Consider the following 12,383-nt stretch of genomic DNA (forward strand, 5'->3'; position numbering starts at 1 on the left):
CCTTAGGCGGTCCATCCTTCCCTAGGTACAAAAAAGCCTGTTCAAAACAAGGCTGGTGACACCATTTCTAGGTTATCATTACAGGCTGAAAATGGTATTGTTTCAGTCCGTACCAAATTATTGACTTTACAGACAGGTTTAATTTTGTTTTTGTTTTTTTTTTTTGCTTGACTCGTGCATCCTCTGGGAGTTTGGCCTGACTATAGCCTAAAAAACAACGCGTTTAACTCTGGTGTTTTTTAACCGAAGGCGCTTGTTTGCATACACGTGATAGAACCAGCCCTTTGTGTAGCATCGAACTTAAAGAAACATATGCAACAGTGAGTCACGACATTACCTTTACCAACCTGGAATATGTATTAATTTGGAAGCTTCAGCGCTAAGCACTACCGTCGGGCTCAAATTTGGCCTAAATGCGTTACTCGAATTTACAAGACCAGACCTGTCTCTTTACGAATCATGAACTTCCCATTCTTGTGTTGACAATAATTGGTCTTTAACACCAGGAAATAGCGATTTAGCGACATCATAATGGTTACCAAGAGCACAGTTTGAAACGTTGAGAACTGACAATATAAATGAGGTTTGTTTCAAACCTCGTCTAGCCAATGACACCTGGGGTACTAATGGTGGATTATTGTTAAATTAAGAGCTCCAAACTCATAATGTCGCAACTGATTATCGACCTTATCTTTCCTATACAAGTCTTTCAATTTGTTGGATTTCGAAGAAATTCGAGAGCCATAATCGAACTAGGAAAAAAACAGACCAGCCTGTTCGGTAACCAATCTTATCCCTTACTGTAGGAATATTTTTAGATCAAGATATTACATCACTTTTCCATACCCTCTACTATTTTTTGTTCGTATGTTACATCTGTGAATGGTAGGCTAGTCAGGCTGCGTCAGAGGGGTCAAATGAGCCCTTCACATACCCAAATATAAATACCTGATACTTAGGCTGGCCGGCCCATCCAGTAATGCCTTATAAAGGGGTCGTGGTAGTAAAATAGGTGCCGTCCTCCGATGACCACGCCGCGGTACCATTCAATAGCCCACCCACCCAACAAGGCTCTTGAATGCACACGATCGTAACCTCGGTGCACGATGATATTTTTATATTTAGGGGCTGTCGTAACGAAGTAAACCCCAAATAAGAGAGGGCAACTGCATTCTGAATCCGCGCGGTGTCAGGAGTTGTTCAAATAAAATAGGTGTCTTCAGCGATGATCATGTTACGGTACCAGCTGATAGATTTTCCGCAGTGCTATCGAGTGCACACGTGTCTACCCTTTACACACCATTACAAGTATTGTTGAAGGCCTGTCGTAGCTTCCGGCTCATGCTGCGGCCGGTCGCACGGACTCAGTAATATGCTGTCAGGAGTCATATCGATACAATAGTTTGGTGCCGACGGCGATGACCATTGTGCAGTGCTAGTCGTCTGACCTCCTATAGTTCCATGGAATGCCCACGGTCACCCCCCCCCCGCACGATTCAACAGTTTTTTAAGTCTCCGTAACTTAGCAAATCCACGCTTAAGCCAGCTGGCCGAATTCAGTAATGCGCTGCGGGGTTATACCTATGAATAAGCAAGACTTCTTCGGCTGAGCACGATGCCATGCCGTTATGCTAGTTGGTAGCGTTCCCACAGTGCGCACATCAAATGTACGCGCTCGCACTCTGCACAGTCGGACCCTCTGCACACGATGATGCAATTTTTTCTAAATGGTTGTTGTAGTTTTCCTACCGCACTCCGCCTGGCCACCGGCGTACCGTAATGCCCAGCGAAGGGGTCATGCAGGTAAAGCAATCACCCTTGGTTGATGACCATATTACGGTGCCATTTGATAGGCCTATCAAAGTGTTATCGAATGCACACAGTTGCACCCTGTGCGCACAGTTGCATCTTTAAGCTCCCGTAGCTTGAGTAATCCACGCTTCGGTCACTCGCCCGCACCCGCGGTACTGCACTGTCAGGGAGCCATACCAATGATACAGGTGTCTTTGGCAGAGCACAAATTACTGTGCTAGTTGAAAATCCTCCCTGAGCGCTATCGGGAGGAACGCGGTCGCACCTTTTGTGCGCAACTGTCGCGAACAATTTGGATCCACCCACCGTGACACGGACCGGCTCGAACGGCCCAATATGCAAATTTTGACGCAATAGCAGGCGAATCATGTTGCCGAGGTGCCGAGCGGTCACGGAATCGTGGCCGGCCAAAGCTGGAACAACTCAATAAAAGCACAAAACATCAATAGACCCGGCTAAAAAACTTCACAAACTTATCATTTAGTGATAGTGCAACAGGAAAAGCAGTTCATGGTGCGGCCGGTTCGCTTGGCTCCTACGGTGTAATGGGTGACACACTGGACCAGCATTCAAGACATCCGAAATTAGAGTCCCGATGGATGGACCCAATGGTTACGTACTATCAGGCGAAGAATGTCACGTCAACAGTGACGGCACCGTGATCAACACAGCGCAGGCCCTCTGGGAAAATGAGAGAACCCAGGACCATTGTGGAAGGCCGCTGGGCTGACGAGGGTACCGGGACAGCTCAGCATACAGGGTCAACGTCAACCGCGTCGAGAAAGACCTAAGACCAATGTTGAGTGCCTTTGGTAGATCAAGTGCGCCCAGAGAGGCTAACAGGTAGTGTACCCGACAGGAATGTAGGACTTTCCAAGTGGGCTCAAGTGAGTGTGAACATTGCTATGCACCGGAGAGCCTCGAGCATCCGGGTGGTCTCAGTAGGAGAACCTATATGGCTCTGATAAGCGCAGTTCTTTCGAACGAATTGGGAGGGACCTGAACCAAGGCGAAAAGCACCAGACGGCGTTCAAAAGCAAATGGCGTTTGATTTCCGAGGACTAACTCCATATTTACAAAACAAAATATACGCGTCAGGAATTTCTTAAGGGAATTTCTAAGGGGCAGAACGGTAAACCTTAAAAGTAAGGTACTTTTATCCGACACAGGTACTACGTCTATTAAGCAATTATGCCACAACAGACGCAGGTAGAAAGATGATGATTCCGAAATGGGTTATGCATGCGGCGTTCGATACTTTAAAAAAATGGACTTATTCAGGAGTTGTGAAGCGGGTGATACATAAAAAGAGATGACTTAGAGTAATGTGACGCTCTTCCTCCCTGGTGTAGCGATTTCGCCTAAGCTGCACGTTTAAGTACCCTCTAAGCCAACCTAAGGTTGGCAAAGGTGGCAAAAAATGCAGCGTAGATTAACCCTCCTGAGCCAAACAAGTTTGCTGCTGCAACAGCGGAGAATGAATTAACGCAAATGTAACCACCCCATGTAATGTAAATGTAAATGTTGAGGACTTAAACAGTCCTCTAGCCACTCGCAGCCCATCCCCGGGGACACTGCAGCACACTCGGCGGAGCTGTGGGCTCAAGGCAACCGACCGACCAAAGGGCAGAAACCCAAACCCGGCTACATCAGCGCATCGTACAGACTCGCTGTTTGGTTTGTGCTGCGACACTTCACTGCCTTGCTGCTGGGCAACGGTCACCGCCGTGCGGTCCATTCAGTTGTCTTGCGCGAACACATTACGTCATGTAAACACTTAATTTTCTCAAAGGTTTCTACACTTCACGTTAAATGTTTATTTGTCATTAAAACGCCTGAAATAAACTAAGCATTTTTTATGATTTTATGGACGACTCAAATAACCGATGGTCTGGAACGCCCTTAAAAAGCAACACACACACACACACACACACACACACACACACACGCACGCACACACGCACGCACACACGCACCACACACACACACACACACACACACACACACACACACCACACACACACACACACACACACACACACACACACACACACACACACACACACACACACACACACACACACACACACACACATACACGCACACATACACATACGCACATCCCACCCATCTACACTTACACACCCACGCCCACATCCACACAAACACGCACGCGTGCGCGCGCAAGCACACGTACACGCACATGCGCACACAGGATGATATTTGGGGTTCATCGGCGCGTCGACTGCGGCGGCCACTTTGCGCACGGGATGATTTTGCAGGCAGAGGTCCTCTGATGCAGCATTCGCACATTCATGAAAAGCATGTTTGGAAATTGGCTGTCAATGAGTCTAGTCAAGTGTGGAAACTTGAGCAGACGAAACCGACAAATGTACAACGATTTTGGTTTTGGTAACTGTCATGTCCTGTGTCATGTCATGCCACCATATCAAATCATGTCATTGGAGTTTTACAACGCACTCGGGTGCTGAGGCTGTTTGTCCTCGCCAACACCGCTTGGGATCGAGCCAAGTGCTCCCGTTTTTCCAGACGCGCAGCTTATCCACTGCAATATCGCCATCCCTATTCTGGCAGCTGTTACCAAAAGATTGCAAAAAACAACGCACAAATTTTTATTCGATATTTTTCAGAACGATAGAACCCGGGCCTGTGTGGTTTCCATCGCATCCGGGTCATGTCTTGGGTCAAGTCACGCCAACTACGTCTTGTCTTCAAAACCGGTTTTGAATCAGGTGACACTGGCATCATCGTTAGTGACGTCTCTATGAGTAGAATGCTTCGCAAATCCCCCAAAAGACAAAACAAAACTGTAGTCGGCCTACACAGTGCTGCTAGAGTTACGGTTTCATCTGGTTTGGTTGTTAAAACCGCCCTGAAACGGGCGGATTTATGCTTTGAGCACGAAAAGGCGCCGCACGCATCCAGCTCTGGTCGTGCTATTACGAATGTCTGTCTTCTTCTCCGTTAGAATACGCTAGCCCTGTGTCGCTGCGCCGCGTGAGTCGATGAAAACTGCGCCCACTTCCATTCCGTGCGCATTTTTGTGATTTATAACTGTTCGGCGAACTTTAAAGATAAAACAGTACTGATAGCCTTATTCCTCGTAGAATAACCAGGGAAATGAAAAATAAATGTATTGGTATTTTGGCTACGCGCATTTATCGAAACAAATATTAGTAATTCATTCGAAATTTTAATTCATTACTTATATTCGTTTCGGTAAAAGCATGAAGCCGACTTAAAAAATGCACCTTTCTTTCCCTTGTCCTGATTATTTTGCGACAAACACGACTACAGTACAAAAACAGTACTGATAGCCCTATTTCGGCTACGCGCATTTATCGAAGCAAATATTAGTGATGCATTCAAAACTTTTAATTCAATAGTTACATTCGCTTCGATAAAGGCATGTGACCGACATAAAAATGCATATTTCCTGTTTCTTTCGGCTACGTGCATTTATCGAAACAAATGTTAGTAATGCATTCAAAATTTTTAATTCATTACTTATATTCGTTTCGATAAAAGCATGCAGCCGACATAAAAATGCATCCCCTGTCCTGATTATTTTCCGACAAATACGGCTATCAGTACCGTCTTATCTATACGAAGAATATTCCTTGAAAGTACACTTGACAACTTACGTAATGTTGACGACTTTAACGCTAACGTTATCCATGCTGATCGAACAGGAAGTCAAATTGTGGCAGCATTGTGATGCTGCGGGAAAACTCGCGTGATCAAACCTATTGATACAAACACAAAATGCAAAGCGCATGCCACCTACACCACACATATTTAAAAGCAATGCACGAAACTTGCAGAAGCCTGCATTCGGAAAATACAAGGGCATGAGCTTCGAGAAAGTGAGGCGGCCGGATCAGGCCGCCGGATGAAGCCGGGGCGGTCCGGTCACACCGTTTTTTGTGAAACATGTCACAATTTAGGTAAAATTCCCTCGGGCTGCGACCACGTTCGTAAAGATGCTCCACTCTCCATGTTGTTGTTCCGATTACGACAACCTGTTTACACAACTTAAAAATATGCAAGTACCCAGCATTACCATGAGAGGCCATCATGAATGGTGAGAACTGGTGTGACCATGTGGTGACGTTGGGTGACTGACGACCCATCGCCAAGGCGAATCATCAAGTACCAGGACTGGGTCCACCGGTTGTGGAGCAAAGCCATTGCTGTTTACTTGCAGTGCAAGCTCAAACGGCTGGGTGAAGTGTGAGCTGCGATGAGACAGACACCAGGCCGTGAAGACGCTTACTGGAGCTTCTCGCGTCACGTATTGAACTACTGATTTAGCATAAATTCTTGTGCTTGTCACCCAGATGTGTGGGATCGTCTTCTTTACACGCGTACCAGGCTTAGTCGTGATCACATGCATCCTTAGACGACCTTGGTTTTTTATTAGAGCCCTTTCGACCAGGAAAATGGTTAAAGGTGGAGCAGACCCGCATACGCCGGGGGGGGGGGGGGGGGGCAACCGCCGGGCTTTAACCCGCGCATGCGTACTGAGTACCCGGTCGGGGCCAACCTTCCCGCCGGGCTCTCGGCCCACTCGTGACTGATGCATGCAGCCTGCCCCGGACAAGCGGGTGTCGCGAGGATGCAGGATGAAGCGAGATAGAGGATAAGAGGGACGGATGATCATCCTTAGACAACCATCAGCACCCAGATCAGAGTACGACCATGCCGCCCTCTTGGGTGGTCGAGACTAAACAACATCTGTCAGTGGCGACCTAAGTTTATTCAATGATAAAACCAAGGTCGCAAGGGGTGGAATCCTGAAATTGGACCGCAAAGAAGTGCTATTACAGATGAAGCAAACACTTTTAATGGGGCATTGACGCGCAGTGAATTTACCGTCGACTGCGTCTTTACTGCTGCTTGTACGTGCCCATTGGTTATGAAAATAAAAAGCATGAATACGACGAAAAGCTATGGACTATTTCAGCAATCACGTGTCGTTTTGTATAAATTTTCGTGCCTGAGATGCCAACACATTTGTTGATACCCTTTTTAAAACAGTGTTCATTTTTTAGAAGTATATTACACACATTTTGGGCTACAAAATATTGACACTACTTGTGTCGTATTGCTCAGTGTTATCACGGGTAAAGTTGGCTAGATTTTACACACCTCGTAAATCATAACTCAGCTGTTACACAATTCAGTGAATCGCTTTGAAACGCATACATATCGTCAAAAAACACGTGCCGAGCCCGGATCTACTAAAGCAATATTCTAGTCCACTCACTCGACGGATGGGGTTCACGCACATCTTTCAGTTGCGCGATGTATTGTGCAATAAACACTCGAATGGTGTCCATGTAGCGGATTAAGTTGCGATGGGATAAAAATTCAGAGGTGACGAACACCGCAGAACAGCAACCAGTTTTCATTCAAGCTTTTGTTAAAATCAGTCCAGCATTACAAGTCTGCGCGTGTAACTGTAATATTTTCTCGTGACCGTGCGACTAGAAACGTTTCTCATATGCGTGCGACTAGAAATGTTTTTTATGTGCGTGCGACTGGGAACGTCTCTCATGTGCATGCGAATAGAAACGTTTCTTATGTGCGTGCAAACGTGATCGATTCTCATAACACGAATCCTTCTCGCCCGTGAATACGGCAGCAGACAGTGCATAAGTTCCATGATTCAGCCTTGTCGAAGTCACAAGTCAACACCCAAGAATACCCTAGCGAGCGTCCACCAAACGCCTCCACTGTGTGTCCACTGGCAGACGCCGTGATTACTGTGTGTCCACTGGCAGACGCCGTGATCACGACCTCAGGGACCAGCGTGTCTCGGGCTGCATCCAGATGTAGCCCGTGCTGGACATGGCACAGCGGGCGTTGTAGTACTTGCCGGGCGAGCGGCAGTATGAAAACTTGGGGCAGCGACACTTGAACAGCGGCTGGAACTCTTCCTTGCAGAGTTCGTTCCACCAGCAGGCTCTCTGGAAAGAACGATGTCTAACGATCGATACCGCACGAGCAAACAATATCTAAAATCGACTAAGAATACTCACATATGCAACATTCACCCCCTTTCCTCATTCTCGCTTTACTCTGCCCACTCACGAAGCCCCGTTTATCCGCACGAAGCTTCACGCACCAACTACCAGTGGTCTTGAGTACCCCGCAGCATTACTCACATAGCACGATAGCATGAAGGGAGGGGGGCCTGTACGGGCGAAATCTCGGTAGAATAGGAGTCCCACGTGCCTGTAGTATTGCGCCGCCAAGATCCACTTTCCTGCACCCTACAGCACTGCGATAGCCACTAACGGCGGAAATGGCTCTAATTAAAACCAAACAAAATCATCCCACGTATCCACTTACAGGGATTCACCATTCAGTCGCTCACTACGTCAGCCAGTTAATTAACCACACAACAGTCGTGCTGTATATCCGCATCTCTCAACAGTTCTCATAACTTTCCCAACCAAATCAACATCCATGGTAACAAGTAGCAGTTGGGAACAGCGTCATCTGTATTGCAGAGAAAAGAGGGCACGTACTTGAACAAACCTCGCGTCTTCGGCACAAAAAAAAACACAACACGGCACGGTGCAACACTTGACAAATCTACCTGGATGGCACGCGGGTGTATGCCCTGGTCAGTCTCATAATAACGACTTGATTGCAAAGACATGGTACAGCTACAAAACAGGACGGTCGGTCGGGTAATAGGAGGCGGACGACACACCCAGACTGCACTCATGTTGGCAGGCAATTGGACGCTCGGAGAACCATGGCTCCTGTAGAGACGTTTAAGGAGTCTTTCAAGCGTTCTTCAGTTAAAATTGTCGATTGAGTATTTCACTGGCACTGACCGAGGGGGCCACGTAAAGAACAGTATTCAAGACTGTGAAGCACAGAGGCGCGGGACGATCAAGCGGATGTGTGTCTTCTGTGCTATCCCACAGGGCGACCGACCACCCACCCGCACCGCTGACTGGCTCAGTGGCAGTCACACCAGGTGAAGACGGGTGCGAGCACTCGGAACAATCCAGCCGACTGACCTGGCTAATGTAGCCACGGATACTCTGGTCTGGCAGGGCGCGCGGCCTGCCTTCTAGCGGTAGAACCAGCATCAGCAGGACGGACGCGCAGACGGCGACGCGCCGTGACGTCATTGCTGTTACGACACTCGTGCGCGCCGAACTCACATGTCCTCCGACTGCAATAGCGAATGGTTCACCTGCATATAAAATCAGACGTCCAGATCGCTAAAAGCTTCGGTCATAGACACGGAAAAGTTTACGTAAGAGATTCACAGACATTTCACATCTACCGCCTCAGCAAGGGGCATGCAATTTTTTCATGAAACCGGCCGAGTTTCAGTTACAGAAAAAAAACATAGTCGTCGCCACGCACAGCTTAACCAGCCTCCTCATGTTCCGAAAGACTCAGATGGCGTGGTTAAACGGCACAGTTAGCACATGACCATAACGAGAGGTGTGCCCAGCCCATGCATCAGTTTGAAGCAACCGGCCACTTCTACTCTCTCCCAGTCTAGTCGACGCATTTTCGGAACCTGCAATTCAGTATCCTATCATACACCTCACTAACCGAACATGTTCACATCTAAACCCCACAATGTTAAACTGGTTCGATTATGCACAACGGCCCGCTCCCAATGTTGAAACAATTAATCATTGAGGCCCATCTACCGTTCCGACGGAACATTCCAACACCAACACGTTAGGAATCTTTCAAGCTCGACCCGCCCACGAGCCGGCGGACAACACGGCCACTCCGTGACCAAATGACTTTTTCCTGCACGTACCGGCTATCTATACCCCTGTTTAGCGCCAAGCACGCTCGGTGTCGGCTGAGTACCGGGCACGGGCGGGGCACAGCATGTCTTCACAAGGGAACGAAAACCATGCCTCATCGCCGACGCTATTTTTTACAGCTCTCGCTGGTCAGCATCCCGTCGTTGCACATCACGAAACTGCAGGCTTCAGAACAGTAACCCCGCTGAGCACCGCCACCACCGCCTGCGCAGCACACGTCACCCATTACAACAAAACCAGCCCACCTACCAAGGTACTCCAACGGCTCCAACAGACCATGTGCGCAGTGCTGCCAAGAATCAACCCGCAATCGACCGCAGAGATCTACTGGCTACTGCTCCCCAGACCAGAGGCCTCCCCCGGCCCGCCGGACTCCCCCCTCCGGCCAGGCCAGAGATCATCCTCGGTCCGTCGGGCTGCCCCGCTCACCTGGCCTAGTTCAGGCCGACCTCGGCCAGGGGCGGTCGACAGCGGTCCGGACTGCTCCAGTACGAACGCCAGCCTTGACCGGGCGGGCGCCGACGCGTCGGCGGCGCTGTGACGTCATGCGGAGCAGCATCGATCTCCGACAGCGGGGGCCGGTGGCCGGGGGATGGCCCTCACGCGAGAATGGAGGGAGGAGGAGCGCCGGAAGCGAGGCAGGGTAGAGCCGAGACGCCCGCGTGGCTGACCAGCGATCTCTCGCCCAAGTCTGCATGCAGCGCGGCTATACATTCAATGTCTTATTTCGTTCACCCCGGCTCTAAAAACCACTCGCGCTTCTAAATTGGCTTGGTTGCTATCGATGAACCGACTTTCGCCAGTCATCGCAGCCAAATAGACTGCCAAATAAATGCGTATGAGTTCGCCGTAACACCCAGCCATTTGTGTTCTTCGAACAGTTGTGGTTCGACGCCGTCACACCAACCGTATTATAAGAACCCCTGGTCCCTGGAAGACGTTGGCGTGATTTGTCAGGGACAGTGGAAGGTCCGTCATGACAGCGCCCAGGCGGAAGCAAGTTGCATGACACATTTCTTCACCCTCCATTTATGTGCCTACGTAACCAACAGTGGCGTGACTACGCTGCCATTGGACCAACACAGAGCCTCAACGATGTTGGGGAAAATATAGCTAACGACAAAAGCAGGCAACTGTGATGGTAGTGGCAGCACCAACATTTGCCATGTTTGCATCATCATTTGTGGTGTCTGCACCCTTTCTGTGGATGCCACATGCTGCAGACGCTGACGGACTCGAGCGCATCTCGCAGCGTAGGCCTCACGTCCTCTTCACAGGAATAACGCTGGCTTCTCAGTAACACAGTCGCCTTGGTGCCAGCAGCGATATATTTATCTAAAAGTTCCGATCACAAGAACGCGGGAACCCACGTAAACAAACCGGAACGGATCTTTGGTCGTGACGTCAGAGCCGCGGAGGCATCTCGTCGGAGAGCACGACCACTGAGCGCATGCCATGACCGTCGGATGAATCAAATTAAACAGCGGTTTGGTGCCGCGGTGCGACGTGTCGCTGGAGCCGTGCACCTGATCACAACCCCCGCCAGCTACCCGGGCCTGGAAACGCAGCGGAACACCGGTTAGGCTTTGTGAAACACTGTGAGTGGAGGCGGGCTGACGCGCGCGAGGATCCTTCGCGGCCGTGGCTCAGCTGCTAAATACATGTACTTCACTGACTGCTTCACACTCTGCTGGTAATATACATGCACTGCAATCAAGCCATCAATTAGTGAGGCCAAAATGCATGATGTAACAACGCAAATGACAGACGCCAATATATGGCCCGGCCACAGCCCGGCAAGTACGTTTTCGTAGCACCGCCACCTTAACAACACCCTCCCATCCGTCTGCATCAAGACAAACGCAACACGTCTTCCCCACAGAGCGCACACGAACCCCCGCAGCGTCCACTCCTCTTACTCTCGTCAGTCCATCCAGCGTGCGCCATTCCTCACCTCTCGTCCCACCACGCACGAACACGAACCCCCGTAGCGTCCACTCCTCTTACTCTCGTCAGTCCATCCAGCGTGCGCCATTCCTCACCTCTCCTCCCACCACGCTCACCTGGCGCGCTAGAACTCCTCCTCGGCCGCCTGACTCTTGCTGTCACGCAGCTGGCGGAAGCGCTCCACCACGTGGTCGACTGAGTGCTCGCCGTGCACCTTGTTATCGCGCGTGCGCACGTTCACCGTGCCATTGCTCCGCTCCTTCTCCCCGACGACGAAGATGAAGTTGTACTGCGCCAACTGGGCGTTGCGGATCTTCTTGTTCATCGTGTCGCCGGCGTCCAGGTCGGCGTCGCAGCAGAAGCCGGCCGCATGCACACGATCACGCACCTCCAGCGCGTACGCGTCGTAGGCGGGGCCCACCGGAACGACGGCCGCCTGGCGAGGCGACAGCCAGAACGGCCACTTGCCGCCGTACGACTCGGTGAGGATGGCGATCATCCGCTCCACAGAGCCCAGCACCGCCCGGTGGATGATCACCGGCCGCTTCTTCTCGCCGCTTTCGCTGCGGAGATAGGGCAGGATCAGTTTCGCCGGGCTTGCTGCAGAGAAATGGCAGGGTCAGTATCATCGGGCTCGCTGCGGAGACAGGGCTGGGTCAGTATCACTGGGCTTACTGCGGAGGTAGGGCTGGGGTCGGCATCACCAGGTTCGCTACGGAGATATGGCGAGGTCAGCATCACCGGGCCCACTGCGGGGATAGAGCAGGGTCAGTATCACCGGGCTCG

General features: G+C 50.3%; 1 protein-coding gene across 7 annotated transcripts in view; it reads right to left on the bottom strand.

Moving 5' to 3' along the window:
• Positions 1 to 10,959: 10,959 nt before the first annotated feature.
• The window catches only part of ThrRS (threonine--tRNA ligase), a 40,195-nt gene continuing 38,771 nt past the window's right edge, over positions 10,960 to 12,383 (bottom strand). For all 7 annotated transcript variants that reach the window (XM_037222929.1, XM_037222925.1, XM_037222930.1 and 4 more), the window contains 2 exons: positions 11,714 to 12,160; positions 10,960 to 11,206 (listed from right to left, as the gene is read on the bottom strand). In XM_037222929.1, the coding sequence (XP_037078824.1) occupies positions 11,722 to 12,160 (439 nt within the window). In that variant the 3' untranslated portion in view covers positions 10,960 to 11,206; positions 11,714 to 11,721. The remainder of the gene's footprint in view (positions 11,207 to 11,713; positions 12,161 to 12,383) is intronic.

This window comes from Pollicipes pollicipes, unplaced genomic scaffold (genome assembly GCF_011947565.3).
Source record: "Pollicipes pollicipes isolate AB1234 unplaced genomic scaffold, Ppol_2.1 Scaffold_4881;HRSCAF=5763_pilon_pilon_pilon, whole genome shotgun sequence".
NCBI classification, from domain to species: Eukaryota; Metazoa; Arthropoda; class Thecostraca; order Pollicipedomorpha; family Pollicipedidae; genus Pollicipes; species Pollicipes pollicipes.